The sequence below is a fragment of the Bacillus rossius genome, chromosome 1, assembly GCF_032445375.1.
Source record: "Bacillus rossius redtenbacheri isolate Brsri chromosome 1, Brsri_v3, whole genome shotgun sequence".
Taxonomy (NCBI): domain Eukaryota; kingdom Metazoa; phylum Arthropoda; class Insecta; order Phasmatodea; family Bacillidae; genus Bacillus; species Bacillus rossius.
Window position 1 is genome coordinate 55,772,385 of NC_086330.1, and position 24,888 is coordinate 55,797,272.

The 24,888-nt window shown below is 40.7% G+C and overlaps 1 protein-coding gene across 2 annotated transcripts in view; it reads left to right on the forward strand.

Annotated features, from left to right (window-relative positions):
• Window positions 1–2,611: 2,611 nt before the first annotated feature.
• The window catches only part of LOC134536316 (protein obstructor-E), a 38,610-nt gene continuing 16,333 nt past the window's right edge, over window positions 2,612–24,888 (forward strand). For both annotated transcript variants that reach the window (XM_063376069.1, XM_063376077.1), the window contains exon 1: window positions 2,612–2,791. In XM_063376069.1, coding sequence (XP_063232139.1) covers window positions 2,740–2,791 — 52 coding nt within the window. In that variant the 5' untranslated portion in view covers window positions 2,612–2,739. The remainder of the gene's footprint in view (window positions 2,792–24,888) is intronic.

The following is a 24,888-nucleotide window of genomic DNA, read 5'->3' on the forward strand; positions in this document are numbered from 1 at the left end:
AATTGACTTCCTAGTCAAAATGAAAAAACTGCCTGTTAACGAGAAAATTTAGTTTTGATTTCTAAGGAATGAACTCTTAACAAAATATCCTTAACATTATCTAAATATGAAGGGTGATTTTTATTTTACTGTAGAGCCCAAGCAAATGAGTTTTTTTTTGTTTTTTTTTGTTAGTGTGTATTATCTGTCTATCATTCTAAGTATTTCTTCATGATAACTCTTTGGAATTGTTACGAGGCGGCCAGAGACACTGGAGTGGTGCTCTGGCTGCGCTTATATCTGGAAACCCCGCATCCTCTTAGAACGGGCGTGACATAGGAAACGCCCGTCCCTCTCCCTACCACTACATGGACATTCCATTAGCGGGCCTCTTTCTTTCCCGCGGAGTCCTGGGCACCTTACTGAAAATAAATATCGTTCTGCGTTTATGCTTTCCGGTGTCCCAGTAACTCCAATAGTTTAATATATTTGTAAACCATTCCCTTAATAACTTTACAGTATTGACTGCGCACATAAATAAGCATAATAAAACAAAATAAAGTCCATTGTTGACTATCGATTACCTCATCCATGGTTTACATTAAATTATGCTTGAATGAAACAGCAACTAAAATATAAAATTATGAGCTAATTTTCGTAAAAAAATGCTCACTGTTATCTTGGAAACGATATTTCATTAATGCAAAAATAACCATATCCATGTATTGTACAAAGTTACAATATATTTCCTTTAATGTTACAAATTATTTCTTGGCAACTGGTTTCCAAAGAAATCTTTTGTAGAAGTACAGAAATTTTTTCGTGTGTGTAACAATAGTTTTGCGGGTTCCCAGGTCATTTTCGTACAAAGTGGCGTAATTAGGACGCCAGTGTTCTCGTAGCTTCGAGTGTTAAGTCGGGGGTATTCGATGGTACGACACTTCGGGGGACTCTGTGTTCCAACCCTCCACCAGTCTTCCCAAATATGCGACCTTTAGGGTAGATGTGTTCTCAAAATAGATTTGCTGAAGATCATGTAATAGCGGTAAAGATTCATCCAAGTGTTCATGATTTTGAACAATTGTGTGCCTTTTTACAGCTGAAAAATAACATATCCACTGTTACAAATTACAGGAAATTTAGGGGGTTTTCTACGCAGAATGCAACCAAAACAAACGAAGAGTATACTTTATAATTTCGAATAACTGATTCTTCGTAGAAACCACGGTGAATTCTTACTTCCGAGTTTCGGGTTCAATTGTATTCAGGACGAACAGGCACATGGAAGAAGGAGTAGTATTTTTTGCTATACATTTAACAAGTTATTGAATGTTTAGTTAATTTAACAAAATAATTCTTGTGAATTCATATAAAAAAATAAGTAAACTAAGTACTCGTAAACTAACGAAGATACCAAAAAATTTATGAAAATCCCTGGATAAATTTGTAACCAGTATTCTTCGTAAATTTAAAATTTTTAACTTTATAGTACGTATCTGGTGAGAAGTGTTGTGACCCAGCAACAAATGTAAGAAGTCCGTCTGATGATTTTTCAGGATTTTTTTTTTAATTGGCTTGTCATTACTTTTATTGAGGCCTATTTCAGAAATTTTATTACGCTACCTCCGTTGCATAAGTTATTCTGTCACAAATATTTTCAACCGATGTTGACTAAGTGTTAGCTAACGGTTTTAAATATTCGCGCAAGTTGCAATAATTTCTCAAACTTGTGCGACTTTTGACGCCCACTACAATACACTTAGTGAATATCTGTTGAAAATGTTGGTGATATAACAACAAATGTAAGGGAGGTGTCTTGTTAGATTTTTCAGGAAAGTGCCCTTAACTAATAGCAATGACAAGAAAATGAAAAGGAAAAATATTGTTAGCGAGTCTTTCAATACTCGCCAGAGACGTGTAACATCTTGACCTCGGTAACGAGCAAATTCGTGTGTTCTCATCTAGCAAGTACAATTAATATACGAATCTCAGACACGAAATTTGAAATAATGCCGAGCGTGATAAACATACGAAAATTGTATTTTAGACTACATTTCTTGACGGAATTCACGCGTGGTTTCCGCAACCGCCTCTATAGAGTTCGCTGCCGGAGCAGCTCCGTCGACTGTAGAATCGTTTGATTAGCCGACTGAAATGTTAAACTACGTAATCAAACGTCTCCGATAAAAGCGAACACGACTTGGAAAAATAATAAAAAAAACCCGGCTTTGGAGCTAATTTTCGACAATGAATTGTATTAAAATACTGTCCATGTTGTTAAAAAATCATTAAGAAGTTTGATACTATAAAGTTTCCCTCTGGCTTTGTGAACTTCGGTACGCGGCCATCCGCCGCGGATGGCAGCACCGTGGTTGTTACACATTTCCGTCCCATTCACATACCGAATGCCGTGCACCGAGAGCTGAGGCCACGCATCAGTAAGCATGGCGCGTGACGGGCGCAACGGCCTCTGGGAGCGCGGGATCGCACGAGGCGGCCGGGTGAAGATGGGACTGGCTCTCGGAAGAAATGAAAGTCCTTCGCGAGCTTGCCGTGCGGGGATTGGGGAGGGAGTTTGAGGAAGGGGGTGGGAGAGGGGGTGACGAGGAGAAGAGAGTAGGTCAGAGGGGGAGGGGCAGCCTTCTCTGCCGGGACGCTATAAAGAGTTCAGCCTTGCGGCTCCAGCCTGCTAGTCGTGTGCGATCAGTGCAGCCGGTCAGGTCGTCGAACGTCAAAAGAAGGGGAAAAAAAAGAACAGCAATGCGGAGCTACTGCTTGTGTCTGGTGGTGGTGGCCGCAGCGGCGACTTTCGGTACGTAACCAAGCCTTGTCGCGCCAACCAAGGAGGTAGCATCCTCCTTGCGCGCACGTGCATGCTTGCATCCTCCTTGCGCGCGACGGCTTACCTGGGTTCGCGCCTCGCTGCGCCTCGAACACGTGTCGGAGACGATTTTCATTCCCACACAGACACTGGACTTGCATTCCAGAGGAAACGCGGACATCCCGTTTTCGTATTTTCACCGGATTTCCGTAGATCTCTCTACGCTGACGCCGGGATATAGTTCCTTTCTATAGGTCGTAGCCCAATATTCCTGGTGTGTACAGTTGTGTGTTAGCGTCTCTAAATTATCTCGGTGTTGACCAGAAGTAATTGAATTAGAATTTAAAAAATTAGCTCTCGAGTTTGAAATTACAGTAATTTATTTATAGACCTTAAGTGTTTTACAACAAAACAAAAATCGCGAAAACACAACACGGAAACCATTACAAAAAAAAAATGAAATAGGCAAATCAGCAGTCATTTGAAGACTGTCGAAGTTTTTTTCTTTGTATGGGGTAAAAATCTTTCCTCGAGAGTATTTTGCTTTAATTTATAAGACAATAATTTTTTTTCTCAGCCTACTGCCGAGTAAATGTATGCAATATGTATCCAGTACATTAGTTAAAGCAATACCACTTAGTGATAAATATTGTTATTTAATTAAAATTACTTTAAATTTTACCTGAAGTAAATATAAGTATTACAAATTTTACAATTTTATAATTAATTTACGATATTATAAGGTTTTTTAAAATGTTCTTTAGAATTTTACACGTGATATAAAATCGAACCCAGATCACTCGGTGTACCTTGTTATATTCTGTTTTAACATTTGCATCTATCTCAAAAGATAATGAGTATCATAGAGGATGTTTATAAATAAATCTACCAATAAACGTTACTTATACTAGGTCTTTTAAAGAAAATTGGTTTTATATATTTATTTTATTTTAACGTTTTAGATCATGTTAGTAAATTAATATCATGAGCCAGTGCAATTTATTTTCTAAGACAATGCAGTTGGAAAAAATCGAATGTTTTGAAATGTTACAGTGTTAGTTACATTAAATATGTTCTTTTCTTTGCGCTGGAATGTTATTCCCAAATGTGTAACACGATGTGATATTTTATGTGTCACTTTACCTACAAAAAAGTAAATTAAATACTAGTGCTTGAATTTCACGTAATTTTGAAATTTTGAATATATTTAAACATTATATATATTTCATCTGAATAACCCTGGCCTCTGTGCTCCGTCGAATAACACTGAGACCCAACCGCAGACATTCATCTAACTACATCAATTGTTACTTTGTTGCGTACGTCACCAACGCTATGTCTTGAAGTAGTATATGTGGCTGGATTGTGTTCTTCTTAGACTAGGCAGAACATTTTTTCGAAGCCGCCATGTTGGATTTTTACATTTTCATCACGTCATTTTTTTTTTGTTTAAAGCCAGTGTTTGCAGACAGTTCTAACATTATGTTTTGTGGTAAATTGTTTCCTTATCTGTTATAAGAATGTCGGGCAATCGTTCCTAATGAAAAGGTCTCTTCTTTTAGTTGATAGCGTAATGATCACCGACTGTAAGTTACTTTTTCGTGTTTCCCTAAGGTTGTTGAAGCGAACAATTTATACTTTTACTGGTGTGATTTTGGGGGGAGGGGGGGAATATTTCTTTATAAAATTCTGGAGCCAGAAAAATAAAAAGCAAATGGCTGCAAAGAAGGAGGAGGGGGGAGTTATAACCACCGTGTCAGTTAAGAGGGGGGCAGAGCTGCACAGCTTCCAGGCATGTCCTCGATACAGCAATGTCCCCCACCACCTTGCTCCTCCTCTCTCCCTTGTTGCACCACTGCCATCACCTCCTCCACCCAGCTCTCCCTCTTCCGCGGAGCCAAACCAGTTCCGCGCCGGTCAACCCGCCGCGCGCTGCCGCCTCTCTCGTCGGTCGACTGACCTTCGACACACTGACCGGCCACGGCGCACTCTCCAGGGCCCCCGCAGTAGCAGCCACTGCCCAATACACGCTGTCCGTTAAAGGAAGTCCCAGTTTCCATGGCGTATTTAGACTATTTACAACAATCACACATCAAATCTGAGGTAACCAAACCTATATTTCCTTACAAATGTTCAATACGTGCACCTTTAGTTACACGGCACACATCCAGCCTAAAGTCCAATACTTCCCACTCTTCGGTTAACACGTCCGGAGTAATGGAAGCTAAAGCCTATTCAGTTCTGTGTCTCAACTCTGGCAAATCATTAGGTAGCGGCGAAACGTAGACACGATCTTTTATAAATCCCCAAAAGAAAACATTGCATGGCGATGTCTCAGGTGGACGTGGAGGCCAGCGGAAAAAAAAAAAAAAACAGCTCTGTCGTCTCGACCATTACGACCAATACAACGGTCGGGGACTTCGACGTTCAGCCACTCTCGTACAAGGAGATTCCAATGGGAAGGGGGCTCCATCTTGTTACCAAATAAAGTTGACAGGTTCACTCTCTACTCGTCAACAAAGCAGTTTTCGCGTATGCGCTCATCTAAGACTGTTTTAGTTATTCTTTAATTGTGGCCTTGAACCAACTCTCCTTATCGCTTACAGTTGATACTATTAAATTTTATAACAGGGACATTATTTTATGGACGTACTGTATTTGTCTCCAACTGTGTTTGATAATAGAGTTGGAGGGGCTTCAAATTTTATCAATCATATAAATTTGAATAGATAACCTCAAATATGTTTTTAATCATGGCACACTAACAAAGTTTATTTTTGGTCTGAGCTATACCAAACTTTTCAATTTTAATCCCGTTTTTAAATTCAATAATGCATCACAGAGCTGGATGGAATAAATAAACTTGTTATGCCATTTGTGCATTTAAAAAAATTTAAGCGTGTATGAATTGAAGTCACAATAATACTCGTTATATAATAAAATAAATGTTCGGTCAAATTTTTAAAGTTCTAAAAATATAATTTCATTTTTAGTCAGAAAATTATTTTACATGTGACTTTCATAAAACATAACATTATTTTTGTTATTTCACTTTTAAAATCTCTTTAATAGCCATTTTGAAAGCGCCAGTAAAATCTCCATTCTCATCTCCAACATTCGAAAATAATGCTTTGTGAATATAAATTTTGCTAGAATTTACTTGCATGTTTTATTCAAATTGATTCAGCAGTTAAATAGTTTTCCTGACGGTGTGACAGTGACTGCCCCGAACCTTGTTGGGGCTGGAAAAGGTCCTCAGTCACTGCTCTCGGAGCTTAATTTCCACACATGTTTGCCCTTTGCTGGCGTTTCCACATTAACTGCCACATCTTACAATCTTCACAAACTCAAAAATAAATTCCTCAGGTAAACTAACCAACCTCGAGTGTCTTAAAAACATATGTATTTTCTAGTCCTTCTTTCCGTCTACATCGCCACAAAAGTATGCTCTCATAATTACGTAGTAATGCTACTAAGCCACCGAATATACAGATTTATTATTCAACACCACATCTTAAAAGCATGTCCTTCATATTTAGTAGTTCTAATCTTGGATCAGTGGGTTTATGTATGTAAGCAGAAGCTCACTAAAGTACCATAATACTTTTAAAGAAATATGTGAGGGGAAAAAAAATTTTCGCGTAGGGTTTACTGAAAGTTAAATCATCATATCAAATATTTCACTAGTTTTCTTATTGGTAGTCGGATATCGCCATATTTGTTTTTTATTGTATGAATATAACGTTGCATCCAACTGTATGGGAAATTGTATGTTTTCTCCGTATTTTCAAATCAGCTTTTCATATCTGAACGCAAGAAGTTGAGCTAGGCAGCATTTTTCTGAGGTTCAAAACGCAGCTATTGGCACTAAAAGCTAAACACAAAAAAAATGACATTCTTATCCTACTGGTCACTGAAAAAAAAAATGGACGACCAAAATGGCGCCTAGAAATTCTACACAATCTTTCCGTTTGCGGCTTTTGTTCTTGGCATGAAAGGACGTCGAAAAACCTGTAGCTCAGGCAGACTGGTTTCTAGCAACGTGCCGATGTTAACGTGATGTGACGCGGATCACGTTGCCGTCAGCAACTCGAGACCGACAGTCGGTGGAGCGCTGCCAAGTTGCCGGCATCCCAGGCATGCCGGCGGAACCGCTACTCGGTGTTTGTTATTCCCGCCTCCGCCCCACACTTGGCTGGGGGCCGGCCGCACGCAAGTGCGCGCGCGAAGCTTGCGGCGAAGTAACGTGCGCGTAAAACTCTTGACGTTAGTTCGTGAAATAACGGTGGTTTATGTATTAGCTGAGCATAAATATTTAATTTTTTTCATTATACCACGATTTTAAAACGGCCTAAATGTATTAAATAATTCCTCCTAGTAACCCCATTCATATTTGTAACCCTATTCATATTTATAACCCCATACCGATTTATAACCTCATACCGATTTATAACCCCATACAGATTTATAACCCCATACCGATTGTTCTGAAATTTTGTGATTGTGAATTTTTAATACCTATGAAAATATTTGTAAGATTTATAACTGAAAACATTGGACACATTGGAAGATAATAGTAAGGAGTGTGGAAATTAACTGTTTTGTGAAATATAATTTGCAATGCAATAAATTTTTTAGTGACTTAGGCGAACTATTCGTGCATCAATTATCTATTACATGTTCCCCACGTGTTTTTTTATTTATTTTATATCTTACAAGTTTTTCCATTGGTATTAAACATTCACAAATTTTCAGGACAATCTGTATGGGGTTATAAATCTGTTTAGGGCTAAGAGAAATTATTTTATAATTTTTAGTCCGGTTTAAAAACGTTAAGGTGTATTAAAAAATATTATTAATAAATTATTTTCTGATTATTAGTCTTTTGGGTGTGAAATTTTGCCAAATTAGTGCCGAACATACAAGAAAGCGAGTTAATAAAAACGTGGTAAAAAAAAAAAGAATGTTGCGATAACAGCTGGTTAACTTGGTACTCTTTAGGGAGGGGGAAAAATCAGTTTGGAATTGATGTTCGGATGACGAAACAAGCGTGTTCCTCCGGCGCGAAAGGTATATATATAAAAAAAAAAAAAAGCAGTCGTCGACTCAACGAGCGGTCTCTCAGCTCTTGCGCAAGCTTCGCCGCGGCCTCACGCCGCCGTCGAAAACATCAGCAGCAGCTCTGCTGCCCGTCGAAGGTCGCGCGCGACCGCAACCGCCTCCTCGCCGGCGCAGAAGACTCGCGAGGTCGAGCCGCTGGCTGCTCGTCGCCTCTGAACCCGGGGGGCGCCGCGCGGGGTCGCTTGCGTCACGCTTCCTGCTTCTATCTTCGTCCTCACGAGCTCGCGAGCGCCTTCTGTTCTCTCCTCCTTGTCGTTCCGGTCAGCCATCTTTCCTCGGACCTTGGTGTTTCGTGTTTTTTTACACAATATACTCGTAATATGACCACATTTATTTGTTTATAAAAATACGCTTTTATTTCTGCACAGTCAATGGAATTCGTTATACGTTGAATGAAGACCGTTTTCATACCGAATTAAAATATCTTAAGGGATTTTTTTTTGTTCAAATTTGATAAATTTAACTTCAAATCAAAGATAGTATTTAAAAATGGTGTTTGCAACAGCTTAAACATGCATTGATTAAGTTATTTATGTGTGAAAATTTAACTCTTTTTTTTTACAACAGAACATCGCTTGTGGAAAACGCGATAGTTTCATTAAGGTAAAAAAAAAGAGTCTGCCTTCTGGCCATTTCTCTTAAATCACCTACACAATGCAGCGATTAATTTAGCTACGGATACGTTTACTTGCGGTTATGTTTTATTCAGACCAAATTTGGTACAATCGCAGTTTTTTTTATGTTGACTTTCTTAAGTTACAAAGGCGAGAAGCGTGCCAATCTTTTACTTATAATAATATTATAAAGAAATGTTATGAGAATGTCTAGTTGCAGAAAGTAAACATGTAAATTACTACACCGAGTTAAAAAAAAATTATTTGGCTGTTATAAAGCTACATTATTCAAGATAGATCTAGGAAACGTTTTATTATTTTGTTAATTATTTCCGAAGGATATAACAATGATTGTTGCTAAAACCGGAAAAAAAACCACTCAATTGACTGTATCTATTGTATGTCAAAAGTTTTAAACGGTGTATTAATTACCGATCCGTCTACAAACGGTTCGGAGACAACAGGCTAAGGGGATGTTGTGTCTAACAAAGTGGGATGGTTATGACGTCACCGAAAACGTCACTAGCGCAGCCAAGTTTGTCTGACGAATTGGATTACTCTATTTTACATCAAATATTTTCACATAGGAAAGGTTCTAAAATATGTTAGATGCAATCGGCCAATCGAAAACGGAAATGACAACATACGTTTCCGTCACAACGAATCTTTAAAATGGCCAAGAGCACATGGGCGATTAAAGAGGTTGTAAAAGAGAAATAATTAAAACAATGGTAATGTGAATGTTCTATGCGAAATAAGTTTATATAAGTATTTAAAACATCGCTGAACATATATTTTACTATGACACTAATATTATCGTGAGTTAAATTCTTACACGTTTAAAATATTTTTTTAATGCACAAATAACATAACAAGTTCAATGATTCATACAGACCGTGATTAATTATTTAAATTCAAAACTAGCTTAAGATTGAAAATTTTGAGATAGCTCAGGCCAAAAATAAATTTGATTATCTGACGATTGAAAATATTTTTCATCCAATTTTATTTTACGAAGAAAATTTGAAACCATTTTCTGTTTAATACTACCCCTCAAACATTTTTTTGTCAAGTATATTTGGATAAAAATATTTGACAGTGTGATAGGGCCTTCAGCATTCTGAAAATGGTCCACTGTAGGGATTCCCCTTTAAAGTTTTTTTTGTCAGTTTTCTTTCAGCCCCTACCCCCTCCAACACCATCATACACACAGAGAGACACTCTAATTTATCGTTATTAATGTATTAATAGTTTTTATTTATTAGTTGATATTTACTTAAACAATAGCGATTTCTGTTAGCCAATTATAATCCCCAGCCTCACACGACGTGTTTATGATTTCAATTTGTATTACATCACTTTGTTGTCTAGGCCCTTTCTGCAAATTTACTAAAGCTTGCATATGTTGTTTGGATGCAAAGTTTGTCTCTTGATACATTCTGCATGTAATTCGTTAGCTTTGAAACGTCGCGCAAGCGAGAATAACTATCAACATTCGCGTGACGTTTTTTTACCGCTATTATATTACCCTTATGGAAAATACATGTTGATAAAATTGGTGAACAAGCCTTAATGACAGAAAATTAATTAACCAACTGAGCGTATGAGACAGAGCCTTAAACTTGCAATCGTTTGCGACAGTTAAGTTGCGTTCCAAATGGCGAAGAAAATAAGTATAAAGAAAATTAACCATCAGTTAATCACCAATTGGGGTTTACGATTCCGAGAAAAGAGATGCTAACTGACATAGCGCCAGTAAATCCTCCACTTGCCAGTTTGATTTTCTCCTGATATTTGCTTCGATCATCGGAGAAAGTTGTATTGTGTGTCGTGCCGGCTGCCGACTGCGCGGGCTGCCAACTGCTGGATATTTTACGGGCGAGCCCGAACTTTCCCTGCGCGCCTCCGCGCAGCGGGACGCCTGTGTCTCCCGAAGCGCGCCGCGGCGTCGGCGGGCGAAGAGAGGCGGGCGCAGTTCGGCCGGTCGCCACTTGGCACCTCTCTGACCCAGTGAAAGTCCCCACTGACTCGTCACTCCCGACACGCACTGGTTAGGGGGGAGGACAGCAGCCCCGGTTTTCTTCCGATGGTTCCAGATAAAAGCGGGTGAAAGTCCCGCGGGGGTTCACCCACGTCCTTGGCCGGTGTTTACGAACTCCGAGAGCAGCGATCCTTACGCGTTCTGGGCTGTTTTCATCCGGCCCGAAGTGAAACAAAACACCCCCCCCCCCTCACAGGACAAAAACCTGAAGAACGACAACACTCTCCCTCACCGCAAGGGCGGACCCTGGAAGAATTTTGGCCAGGAGTTATCGTACAAAAATAAATAAAAAAGATTCAGTTGCGAAATTTCGCCTTGAAACATTTACAAATTCGTGGTCCCAAATGCCGAACCTTGAATGTTTCGTACAACTTTTGGCGAAAGAAAATTTGAATTTCTGCTCTAGCATCATCGTCGTCCTCCCTTTGCCACCTGGAGCCACGCACGCACCCACAGTTTGGCCAGTCCATTCACTTTTCGCTCGACATGGAGAATCGCGTTATGGAGATTTGTAATCATGGTTCTTAGTGTCCGACGCCAGTCGTCAGCACGATCTTTGTATCCCATTTTTTTTAACCGAAGAGTTCAATGTTCCTCACGTTTACCCTAACAGCACTTGATTAAAACCACATCTTTGTGGTACACGTTAACTTTCAACGTAACTTCTGTTTGTTACGAGCACTTCAATGTGTGCATCGTGATTTGATTGTTTCTATATCATCCCAAATCCACAATCAGAAGCCACCGAAGTAACTTTGGAATGGACTATTTGCACGTTTTAGCCTAAAATAAAAAAAGTTATGGGATTAGTTTCTCATGAATTTGTTTGTGTTTCTTGCGAACCTGAAACTACAAAAAAGGTACAGGTGTTTATTATGTTGAAAGGATTCGGATTTAAGAATTCTCGCCAATCAAATAAGCACTGTGTGGAAGTTATATAACTAAAAATTCCCACTGTGGCTCACAGATAGATAGTTAACCGCTCTTTCTATGATAGAAATCATATTTTTAAACAATCGGTAATTTTTTCCACTAAGTTTGCCCTTTTGACTTGCCGCACAGATAAAGGTGTTAATTATATGAACATCATGTATAAGCCAGTTACGTTTTTTTATTAATTAAGTTTTAATTACTAAACGCTAATAAGGGAAATTTAACAATCGATGATAAAAATTTATTCAGATACTTGTTTTGCTTTTTAGGACACCACCGCTCGCCTATTAAGAGTCTGGTTTTTATCTGCAATGATTTCAGCGACCGTTGAAGCAGAAAAGAGAAGTAGCGCTGTTAGCGAAGGAAGTATAAAAATAATTCTTTTTTCCTTTTTTTTGTTAAAAAAATACGAGAAGTTTCATTAAAAAATGTGCGCGACCACGGACCCACTTCACGGCCGATCTCTCGAAGCTTTGCAGGGTAACTTTCCCGAGTTTAAGGCCGATAGAATGTCAAGTCTACGAAAGCGTCCGCGGCATGGTTTCAGGGTGATGAGGAGGGTTGGGGGAAAACCATTCCGGATGTAAAACCGGCCTGTTCGTCCGAGTTAAAAAAATCTTCGCTGCACTTTCCTTGCGTGTTGTAAACACGGGGGGTTAAACACTGGACCGGTCCCAGCAACACCGCGGAATCAGCCACTTTTTCTTTTCTTTCCGAAATGGCAAGTGTTAAATCGTGAATCCCGCACAGCCCTCTCTGAGACTCGGGACGGTTGGCACGATGGTTTCCTATTGTCGGTGTCAAGGTGGTAGCAGTGGTCGCCGACCCCCGTAGCGCTGTCGGTTGCACGCCGGCTTTTGGTGCGAGGGGTTCTGGGTTCAAGTCCTGGGAAAGGCGTGGGAGTAAATTCTTATAGTCTAAATAGGGCCAAAACATGTCACTAGTCAAAAATAAAATTTAATAACTAATTTAAATCGTCCAAGATAAGTTAATTATGTGGGATTATTAGCTCGTTAATATTGAAAATTACCAGCGAGACAATCGTTAAAAACAAAAACAAAACGTGGTAAAATCACACGAAAACCACCAAGACGATTTGGGTATGTTTCCCTAAAATGTTTAACCCGAATTCTCCTCAGGTGGGAAACGTGACGAACGTTGCCGTGAGTCAGAACGCTTTCCACGTATTACTCCCGTCCCGTCAATGCTACTATCTGATCCCATCACCTTTTCATAGTATCCAAACACCTGGATGTCGACGGGACTTTAACACAATTCACTAATTCCGTCATTCAAAATTATTTTAATTTGTAGGAACTTAAAATTAAAGTATATTACTTAAATGGCAAGTGCGAGAATTACAACCTCACAGCCCAAACCAATCCCGAACCACTCCCCTACCGAATCCCAACTTCTACTCTATCCCTTCTTTCCAGAGGAAACCCTGGTGGTGTCAGATAACTAAGAGTGGCCCCCTTACACTGGGTGGCATTACGGTATGTTATTTTGTCGTTTCTGGGTTTGCAAATTATTGTGGGTACGTTGAAATAAAAGATAAACACAAGAAATTGAAAACACTACTAAACACTTAACATCTCAAAACAAGTTACGAGCTCCGTACTTCTCCGACTTTCTCCGATGTTTCCCCACAAAAGCTCTCTCGCTGGAGTGAACAACAAGTTCGTTGCCAGTCATCGGAATTCGCCTGTACCGTGAAATATTGTAAGAATGATTCTGTGCCTTAGGGCCTAGCAAACCTTAGTTCAATTATATGCCTAAGGGCCTAGCAAGCTTGGCTAGATTTTGACGGACGGATGAATGGAATTTCTCGCACCATGTGATTGGCTGCAAGTCACGTGATTGATGGACCGATGGGATTGAATCATTGTGAGTCCTGCTTTAGTACAAATCTTCAGTCGAGCTCAGACAAACGCGAATTGAGTTACAATTTTACGTACCCGTGACTGTTGTAAAAAGTTCTCCATTTGTAATAAATTATTAATGAGATTCTTCTTTCTGGTCACTCGCGTGTGAAATGTTAAAAATTTTCTCCTTCAATTTACTAAAAAGGCCTGTTAAAAATTATCCAGAAATCTTTAAAAATTGTACGAACGTCTTCTTGAATTTATGGACAGTAATTTTACCTATTTATAACATGAATCCCAAATATTTTTTTTGATATGCTAACAAAAGATAAAAAGTTAATTCTACAGCAAGAACACTTTTCTTTAGCCTAGGTGTGTGTCTACGTTTGTTTAGGATGAAATATTTAACTCGGGAGTCGCAATACGGAGTATTTATCCGAAGATTCGGTTATTTGAAATTACGAAGAAATCTCTGTTGGTTTGAGGTGGCTTCTTCGTTAAAAAAATTCCGTGAATTTGCAGTACTTTATAACAGTGTGGAGGTTGATGGGTACACGTGGTATCATTGAAAGAGTGACTGTCTACTCCCCTGTAGATTTGCCCGATTGTTACTTACGCACGTTCGGTTGCGAGGCGCTGCATTACTTCCGGACTTTCATCTCACGGAGTGTCTCAGCTGCGTGCTTTGTTGACCACTTCCTCGTCTCAGCGTCGCGGCGGTCTGTTCTTCGTCGGAAGTGGCGTCGCTTCGGCGACTCCGGCCGTGATGAGCTAGCCTAACGAAACACTTTTTTTTTTTTTTTTTTGCTGCTGCCAACCCAGGAACTAATTTCTCTCAGATATTCCGGTTCCTCCCTCACTTAGCTAGGAAGGACGGGAGAGACACTTGTTTATCAGCGTGAAGTGTAAAGGAGGAGATTCGCTCCCATTCACTTCCTCCCTGTATTATTCTTAGATTTTCGCGAAAGAGCGAATTAAAAAAAAGAATAATTTCGTTTACTTTCCAAACAGGGCCATACTCAAATGAAGTTGCTAATCTTAATTATTAACTATTATACATTTGTGCCCGGTGGCAACAAATCTACTGCAACTAAACGACAACTATTTATCCAGGATTAGTAGCTATAAAAAAACTGTTTTGCGACCACCACAAATTTTTTTTAAATTTATTACCTTGCCAAATTTACTGTGCTGAAAACTTTGTATTTGTTTAGTATATACAATTGGCTATATAAAAAAAACAGCTTAATATTGTCACTGTTGAGTACGAAATATTGGGAAGAGTGTTTTCTGACAAGCTGTTTATTTTTGGCGGCGACAAAATTATTTCTTGGCAGTCTTAAATTAAATGTATTTCTGCGATGCTTGTATATATACTGGGAAGTTGTAGCGTTCTCAGAGTGAGAGTTGTTGCCATACACCTGTCCCTTTAGAGCTTTCTACGAGAAGAAATCACAGGGTGATGAATCTGGAGAACAAGGCGGCTGAGGTTAGTTAGAACCACGGCTGATAACGGAGCCTCTTTTAGAAGACTCGCTCTTTTTTTCTCTAGTCTTCTTATCAATGTTATTTTTTTTTTCCGTAATTTTCCCACACATTCGTCTTGCCTTCACTTTCGTTTGCTTCTTTCCAATGGAAACGTCTTTCATCTATGATTCAGTGCAAAATATATTATTTGCAGAATAAGACATGAGACTAATTTTTTGATAGGGTTGTACGTTATCGAATGCTATATTTTAGTAAAAAATAAAATATATAACATCTCCCAATTTTGAGTAGACCTACTACGTAGAAAGTATATACTTGATGTGTATGAATTCGACTGAAAAACTTTGGCTGCAGGTTGATCGTAAAAAAAAAATCTAAAATTGTATTTACGAATTATCGTATGAACTGCTTCCCGAGGCTGGTATAAAACCTCTGTAGCTGGAGATGAACGCTGGTTACCAAGGGCGGCTCCAGGATTTGTTTTGGGTAGGCTCGGACTGTACCGCAGGGGCGTATGCACAGTTTCGGGAGTCCGGGCTGTACCAGAGGTCTGGCCCCAACATCAGAGGGTGGTCCGGGAAATTTTTAAAATTCAGTTGCAAAATGGTAAGTTTTGTGGCTTTCTGTGAGTAACTTATTTCTCTCTGAAGTCCAATATTAATCATAACAGTTATTATAAACGTATAATTGTACGCCAACGAAATACACTTTAATATCTATAAAGGTCACAAAATTAATTGTTAAGATAAAAATTCTTTTAATATAAGATGAATATACAACTGGTGAATGTATAGTTTCATTTGATTGCAAACTTCCCTTTTTTGACAGCCAGACAAATACAATTTGCAATGAAAATAAGATTTACTTATATTATAGTTTTCAAAATAAACCTAACCATTAATATTTATTGTGTATTTTTATATAAAGTCTTATTTCCAATGTAGGGTAGACCCGGGCCCATACGGCCTACCCACTGGAGCCGCCACTGAAGGTTACTTGCAGACGAGTAGAATAATTGTATAACATGGAACACCAAGCGTCTGGGTAATATTTAATTTTAAAAAATTTCTACAACAACCTCAAACGTTTCGCTGTTGCTACTCCCGAGTGTTTCAATTAACTCCCTTTATGACAACAAGAGGTTTCGACGTGGTTGTTGAACATTGTTTAATAAATAATATCCTAGACGCTTGTTTCCGATTTTTTTTTTTATGAACCTTCAACCGATGTTTGTCGATTGAGTTCATACACAACTTGTATGTCTGCAAGTCTATGGCTCAGATGGGCAGTAAAGAAATTAACGATTCCTTGTTGAGTTGGGGGAAAAAATTCAGTGGCTCGCCAGTGCTTCGCGCTCGCACGTGAGAGCTGTGTCGAATTATTTAGTGATGATAAGTGCGACGCTCGCTGGTGCTTATAGCGTGGTGTCGCCTCTAAGCGCAAGGCTCTGGACTGGCGCTCAGTCTTCTCGTCGTGCATGGGATAACAATGAGGTTTGAGCGGTGACCGTAACATTATATGGCGGAGAAATTAAGATAAATGTGTAATCTAGTCATTTCGGTGCTTTGAAGAATCTGTATCGGGTGTTTTAATGCCTAAATATTATTCTGAAAACTCGCATTTTTAGTAATTTTCAGTTTAAAACGAAATACGTAAACAGAAATACACATCCACCCTCAGTTCATCCTTAAATGATTTGCCCGTGAACAGACACCACTCGGATATCCTGAGCATTTTTCAAACCACGCAGTTTCATCAGAAGCTCTGCACAGCGTGTGTATGCCCGGGTAGGCGAGGTTTTTTTTGTTTTGCCCGCGCTGACTAAACCACTGGCGGGAAATGTTTCTCGAACCAGGCGCCCACAGGCCACCGCCCAGGCGTCTCGCCTGCAAGGTCGCGTCGGGCGCTCGGGGCTGACGGTTTCTGCGGCTGGCCCGGCGGTTTCGCGCCGAGTCCCTACTTTTACATCTACCATTCACTTGCCCCGAGTCAGATGGCCGGTTAGTCTGTGTTCTTGCATTTTAGGAACAATTTTACATGTTAAAAATAAAAGAAAAGTTAGTTTAAGTGTATCACATATAATTACAAATCTCGCAAAAATTCGTCATTTACGTAAATGATACGTAAAACCTTTTATAAAAACCTTCAATATTCGTTGTTTACGACCCCTCCCGCTTTATTTCCTGTGAGAAATTTATGTTCGACGACTGATCGGGGGTTAGTGAAGCTTACACTCTGCTAAGGAACAGGCCGGAGGAGAATGTGAAAGGTGTGGCGGAGTTTAGAGAAATAAAAGTTAAAAATAAATAAATAAAAAAAAAGATCTGTCAGGGAATTCCTTGCACGCTCGTGAGCGAGGAAGAGAACAGGGGAGCGGCAGCTGGGGGGAAGGGGAGGAGGAAGTGGAATGGGCGGGACTTGTTGCGCCATCTTGGTTGCAGTCGAGACCCACGCCCGCGCCTGCAGCGTGGTCTCCGCGACCTCGGACCGCCCAGCCATGCCGGCGGAAGGCAGAGGCGCGCCCTTGCAGGCTCTTCCCAAGGCCTGGACTCTCGTTCGCGACAGAGCACGCGCGCAGAAGTCGCGATCACGCCTCTGCACGAGCACGTTGCAACACAAAGTTGTCGAGCTCGTAACTTTTCTCTGTGCTGTGCGTCCATTTTCTTTTCGCGGCCCATCAGCACGCACTACGTAGCTAAATTTTATTTTAAAATGTGCATTTAACTACTTATAAAAAATGAAACTACTGTAAATATGGTATTTATTTGCGAACAACTGCTTTGTAGTTAATAATACCTATTTGTTAAGAACGACACAACAAAAATAAATGTTTTGATTTTGTTACGGTGACAAAATCCAAACGTATTAAACGGAATGTTTGTACAGAAGTAAATGAGTGGGAAAAGAGGAGGATAAGTTTTAAGTTTTGAACCTCTGTGTTGTGTGCGAATGTAGCATGAACGTATATGCTATGCGGTTTGGATGCTATCGCAAATGTAGCCTAGGTTTACTGTAGTTGATGTTTGATTCTTTTGTCTCTTTTTAGATGTAAAATTGGGAAGAAAAAAACCTCCCCACGACTATTTATAAGCCTACTAAAACACTACTGCGGCCCACCCGCAGCTGCTTGTATACCACGATTCTCAGCCAAATATTGTTTACTTTTTCTTCGACATTGTTCACCACTAGCAACAAACGATCTGCAAATCCAAAATTACCACCTTCGTTTTCCTTTCACTCTCAGTTTGCATTCCCCGACCAGAATTCTACGCACCAGAGCACCTTTTCATCTGAATAACGTTTCCCAAATTCCGTTTTCTCTCCAGTCCGAAAATGTTTAGGACAAAGTTTCAGTCGGGACATCGTATTTTAGTCAGAGCTGAAAGTTTGCTTGTAACGCGGTTAATGGTGATCTGGGGCGAGGATAATAATAGGAAAATGTGAAGACGGTGCATTGGCCGTTTGTTCATCATGACGTCTGTTAAGTTCCCTCCAGCCAGCACCGAAGTACACAGACGTTTCTGCGTTTAACAGCTGATACGTGGCTCGTGAATTCCACAATTCCCACCTTACGTCTCTGGGATTCTCTCCCCTCTAAAGAGCACTAGCGGGCTTCCCTTTCGCAGCCATCGCCTGGGGTTGCTTGGCTCGAAGGTGAGGACGTTTCGGTCACGGTTGCAATCGCCATCTTCAGGGTGTTCAATATCCAGTGATGCCCACGTCTGTGAACCTATCGCCCTCGACGTAGTTGGAACCCGGGAACTTCATTTGCATGTTTAGGTTGGTGACACATTTAGCGTGTCAGCCAGCCCCTGTGGCCAAAACTTCCGCTGCGTTATTTGGCTAAATATTTTTTGTATCATCTTAGCTCTCAGTATATGCCATTTGGTAGGAGTAATTTAGGGAATGAAACAAAGTCACGTGGAACAGAAATGAGTAACCACAGTGCTGACATCTATGTACGGTGAATGGCGTAAACCAAAGTTCACAAAGCCAAAGGAAAACTTTATAGTATTAACCGTTTAGTGAAAATTTAACAAATTGGGCAGTATTTTAATAAAATTCCTTGTATGAAAGTTTAATCCAGAGCCGAGGTTTTGTATATTTTTAAAGCTTTTCTTTTTTCACTTTTATCGGAGACGTTTTAACAAATGTTAGCGGGGTGCGTACACGTGATTCACGTCAAGAAATTTAGTTGAAAGCACAATTTTCATATATATTTATCACACCCAGCATTATTTTTTTTAAGAATTCTAAGTTATATTTCGTGCCCAGTTTCGTATTACAGGTATATTTGCCGCATGAGAACACTTGAACTTACCCGTTACCCAGGTTAGTTGTTACACATTTTTGGCGAGTACCACAAATTTTTTAGTCTCTCATGAACTCTCTAAGTTAATTTATAAAAATGTTAGCAATTGATTTACATGAAAGTACCGAGTGTAAGCTGGCGACCGCTCCGGTTCAAACGCTTAGTGTGACACCGCGCCTTACCGCTGTGCGAAGTGTAGGCCTGTCAGGAGCAACTAGTCTGTGTGTGTGTGTGTGTGTGTGTGTGTGTGAGTGGTGGGGAACTGGGTGACCTCGGACCCGCTCTGTGGCTGGAATGTTCCGCGATGTTCTTCCACGAGAGTTCCGCCTCCTCCGCGGGGCAGCAGTCCTGCACGACTCTGCGGGGTCCTGTTCCGTTACTCGCACGAGCGCACGATCCTCGCGTCGCGTCAAGGACTGGCGACCGTCGCGTAGCACGATGTATCAACGCCGTGTTTCGTTACCCGCACGAATGCACGAGCATAGATTCAGCAACATTAATAAAGATCTCAGGCTTCCGCGGCCGTTGCCTGGAGTTGCTTGGCCTCTGGGTTGTAGCCGCGTTGAAGGCGAAGATATCACCGACGTTTCGGTAGACATTGCAGTCGCCATCATCAGGGACCAGTTACCTACTGATGTCATTGCAAGCTCTCCTGCTTTTTAACAGTCTCGCCTGAGAGGGAAGTAGGTAACTACTCCCTGATGATGGCGACTGCAACTTCCACCGAAACGTCGGTGATATCTTTGCCTTGGACGCGGCTACAACCCGGAAGCCAAGCAACTTTATCAACATTGCCTCTAGTGTAATAGTTTCGTGAAATTTCTGCGTCTCTAAACATAACTTCTCCTACAATTGAGTACTGACAGAATCACCATTGTCACCTTTTCATGCTGAAGCTAGGTTTACTGGTTAATGCAATATGTATATTACTGACTGGTAGTGTGAGCTACTGAGGAGGAAAGGAACTGGACCCATTACGCCATCGAACTCCGGGCTTGCTACGCCTTCTGGTTGCTGTGTAAGTTCCTAGTGTGTTTGAGCTGTTGGTTGGAATTGTCATGACGCGATGCTTGTGCTTGAATCAACGTAGACGAGTCCACCATTTTAGTAAAATGTACCAAAATTATGATTTAACTGCTGTGAAAGAGTACTACTAGGTGTAGTTTTATTTAAATCAGATGTAGGTAGTTAGTTGTGTATCTATTATTTTAACTGTCAATTGTGTAAATTTTATCATGCAATAGCAAAATTCTTCTTTATGAGGCATAAAACGGGGATAAGTGTTTTTTTTTTTTTTGAATGTCATGAAGATTGACAGATTTATTTAGATGGAGACAGTAATTTTCCTCCTATTTTGAATGTCAGTGTGCACATTTTCATCAAGAAGTACCAACATTCTACTTGAAGGGGTAGGAAAAGCAGTTTGGGGGGTAGTTAATTGAAATATTTTGTAGACAGTGGGTTGGGGGTAGGTTTTTAAATTAGATATATGCAATAATTTTCCTCTTATTCTGAACATCAAGTGTGCAAATTTTTATCATGACGTAATATAATTCTACTTTAAAAGGTAGGAAATGGTTTTGGAGGTTGTTTGGAAATATTTAAAGAGGAGGATGGGTGTGATTTTTTTCTGAAATCAGATTTTGACAGTATTTTTCCTCTTAATTTTAACTTAATTTAAAGTTGTCAGGTTAACAACCATACATACCTACACATGTACTTGTAAATGGAGTCTCGAAGCGAGCCACCATCGATCCCAATTCATTCCTGCATGAGCGTTTGAATAAGAGGACAGATCTAGTGTGAGGCCGATCGCTAGGGGCAGGCCGTTTTCGCGAAAAGATCTGAACACTTATTAGACTGCAACAAGGTATACCCGCACCTGTGGTTTCTTCCTTGTGATTGGCGGCCGTCTGCGAGAGGAGTCCGTTGCCTTATTTGACCGAGTCACCCAGGACGCGTTTGCTTCCGCACTGAATCACTGTGATTGGTGTTGTAACAAATCGATATGTAACTGGGAGAAACTCTCCCAATCACGAAACACAGAATATGCTACAGTGTTTTAACTTTCATCTAGTCCCGAAATATTTTCGCGAAATCTGCATGCCCCTACCGATGGCGTGTTTTTCTTTTACACGTGGAAATCGCAACCCGGGTTCACTAAGCCAATCAGCCTATCATTTCGTGGAGCGGTGCTCGGGTTTCTCTGGTGCGGTCGCGGAGTATTCCTGACGTCACGCGCGTCTCTGTGCCCTGGGTCGCGATTCCCGCGTGGAAAGGGCAACACATGCGGGGCCGGCGCCGGCATGTCGGGTAGCCTACAGCTGCCGGGCGCCTGCTCGTCTGATTGGCGCGCGGGCGTGCCGTAGCTCGGCTGGGAACACTCCTGAGGAGCGTGCGAGGTCAGTCCAGCGGTCGAGTGCTGTTACGTGGACCACCACCCTCCCCCCCCCCCCCCTCAAACGACCCGTTGCGCAACGAGACTCGCTTACCCCCCCCCCTTCCCCCGCACAATCCCACCAGGCAGTCTTGGAAAGTGAAACCACGCGCCTCCCCAAATATATATTCAACGACCGCTTCGAGTAGGCTCAGCACTCGCGCGTAATTCAATTACATAATTTCTTAAAAAAAAAATAAAAAAAATCATCGCTTTCTTGAACTACGGCATTGTGCAGTAAGGTTGCTGACCTCTGAATGTCTGTAAACCTATGTCTTGCTACTAGTTTCCAACCTTCCAGGCACATTTTAAAAATTCTACAACCTGACACAACCGAATGACCGATACTTTGTAAAATAGGGTTTTGTTCCACCTATGTGCTATACATTTGACGCCGTGCTGATTTATAAGTCAGTTTTCGAGCTTTGAAATTTTAAAGGAAAACTGTACCAAGTAAAATGTCTTTGCCTAAATTATCCGGCTAGAGTCTTACGAAGAGAAGGTGGAATTTTTCTCAATTATCCATTTTCGTAAAAACCTGTTACATATAATATTCAACATCACAAAAGTGATTAGTTTCAGATTTAAATTTTTACCTCATGTATAGACATGTATATAGTTTCTAAAAGTAATTAGTATTCTAAACTAACTCATATTTCTCTCCTTAAAGAAAATTAAACGTGCTTGAATAAGTGCTTGAATAAGTTATTCAATTGCTTATAATACACCATATTTCCAAGTTAAAATTAAAATCGAGTTTACTGAGCCTTGTATGAAGTATGTCACATATAAAATGAATTCCTTTGTAATTGCTTACATTGTTAAAAAAATCAGGGTTTTCAAGGTGATTCTATATAAGTCGTGTTGTCTATCCTTGCACCTGATATGGCTAGCGACCATGACCTATTGTGACATTACGGGCTCAAAAAACGTTTGGACGATAATTATAAATAATTAGACATTATAATTTTAAAAGTCTATTCCTAACAAGGAGACTGTTTTATTTATTTAACACTTTTTAATATGCAGCTATTTAATATAAAGTAATTTATCACCTCTTTTTCACAAAGATAGTTTCGCTAGCAGGAGAGCTTGGCTTTTGGAGAACCTTAAGATAAAATCCTGTGATATAAAGTGACTGCAAAGGAGCAAAGGTGGCACTTATGCCTTTGGCAGGACGCTGGCATTGGTTAAAGTTAAAACATTATTGATAAGTTTAAAGTCGTTCAGTTTTTTGCTTGAAAAGGCCGAAGATGACCGGTAGAATAGTCAATATTTCAGTTGGCTGGGGAAGCTAACGGACCATGCTGTGAACCACGCTGCGTTCCAAGAGCAGAGAGCCAACTCTCGCATCTTCAGCGACCCGTCACGATAATGGCCTCATGAATCGGGGAACCGACTTTCAGTTTTAACTGGTTTTCATTGGTCATCAGCGATGCATGCGAAATGCATCCGTTGGCACACATAAATGTAATAGGTGCGTTTCTCTGCATACCTGCCCCTTATTTAACTAACTTTAATTTTACTTGCGCAGTGTACTGTTCTCCTCTCCGCAAACTATTCAGCTCTGAACGTTTCCTAAATCTCAGTACTCATGCAACCAAACAAACACACACACAGAGAGAGAGAGAGAAAGGGCCAGATTATACTTCACAATTTCAGTATGTATTTAACACGTTCGGCATGATTTTGAATGATTCTAAAGGTGACGTAGCTGTTCGGCAACGAATTGCAGCGGCGGGTGCATATATATAGTTTCGCTCTCCAAATTAAATTTTGTTAATTTTTTTTTTCTTTTTTAATGATTACTTTTTCAAAATAAGTTTTCAAACACATTTTTTGACTACATTTCTTGACGCAAATCGCACGTATTTTACGCACTTTTTCAAAACATTTAAGTACCTCGATTCCTCCGTTGCAATTGTCACAAACATTTCCCCAACAGATAGATAGCCCTTAAAATAAAGAAATGACGAAAAAACGAAGTAAAAAAATCACATGGTGCGCAAGATTGGCCTTAACCGCAGTACGTAAGAACTGAACGAAGTCTGTGTAGATTGCGATACTGAAGACAGATACATAGGGACTGGAAGGCATTTTTTTTAGACTCATGTAATATCATTTTATTGGCGGCGGGGTGTTCTGAGATCTTATACTTGTTTGTTAATGGTTGTGTCTCCTCTGCAATTCTAAGCGAGTTCATATGTACCTTCTGTTTTCTCCGTCTTCCATTCTTCAACGCCAGTCTCCTCTTATTCATCATCTTCTTTGCTGTTGTGTCATTCTTCAGAGGCTGACACTGCATCTCCAGAAGAATTCCCTGCACAGCTAAAAAAAACTCACAGCTTACCGGCGAGTTGGCGGATTTCCGGTCATGTCAACTCCAAAATCGGAGGAATCCCGATGTTTGCATTCGGCGTTGCGTAACTCCCGGGAAGAGAAGTGAGCAGGAGGGTGGTGGGGGCTGTTGTTTGATGTCGTGCGCGGGGAGGGGGGGCTCTGCTCACGCGGCGTTACGAAACTGGCGGGAGAACCGGCTCGCCGCATTGGTTCGTCGGTGTTGGCGTGTTTATGGCGCGAAAGGTGGGGGGGAGAGGGAAGGTGGAATAAACGGCACCGCTTGTCGCCTGGAATGTCAGGGGGAAAGTGAAAGTGTATCGAGGGTGCGCGCGCGCGCCTGGTTCCAGGTTAGCGGCTTTCACCCTGAGGGTGGGGCAGCCCTCTCCCCCCTCTACCTTCCCATGATCACCCGCGGTCCCCGCTCTTCGCCGTCGTAGTCTGTGCTCTCGAGACGTCATCTGCCCTCTCAGCTCGCCACCGGCGCCCTTAACCCTTCCAATGGGCGTAGATACCGGGGAGGGGGGGATTTTACATCGACTAGGGGGCCATTGAATTTTAAAAAAAAAAAACCTCATTGTGGATGCAATCGTAACTGTGAAACGGAGATGAACACAATAATAACGCCGAAAATATGTTCGAAATAATACTTTTTTTTTTAATATTTTACATATTTACGCTTATTTCATGCATATAGGCCATGCCACCTAGGGAGTTAACGTTTGTCAGTTAGACCCACGCGCAAAACCCTTTGCCTGCCAATTCCTAGATTTTCGCTTTTCCACTTTCTCCCTTCTTTGCTTTCCGTCTCCGAACTGCTTTAATTGCGCTTATTTTTAAATGGAATGGCACCGTAGATTGCTCGAAGTACACCTATTTTAAAAAATTATAGTTTTTTTTTAAAACGAAGTTAAAACCTTAAGCTACATGTTAGCTGCCT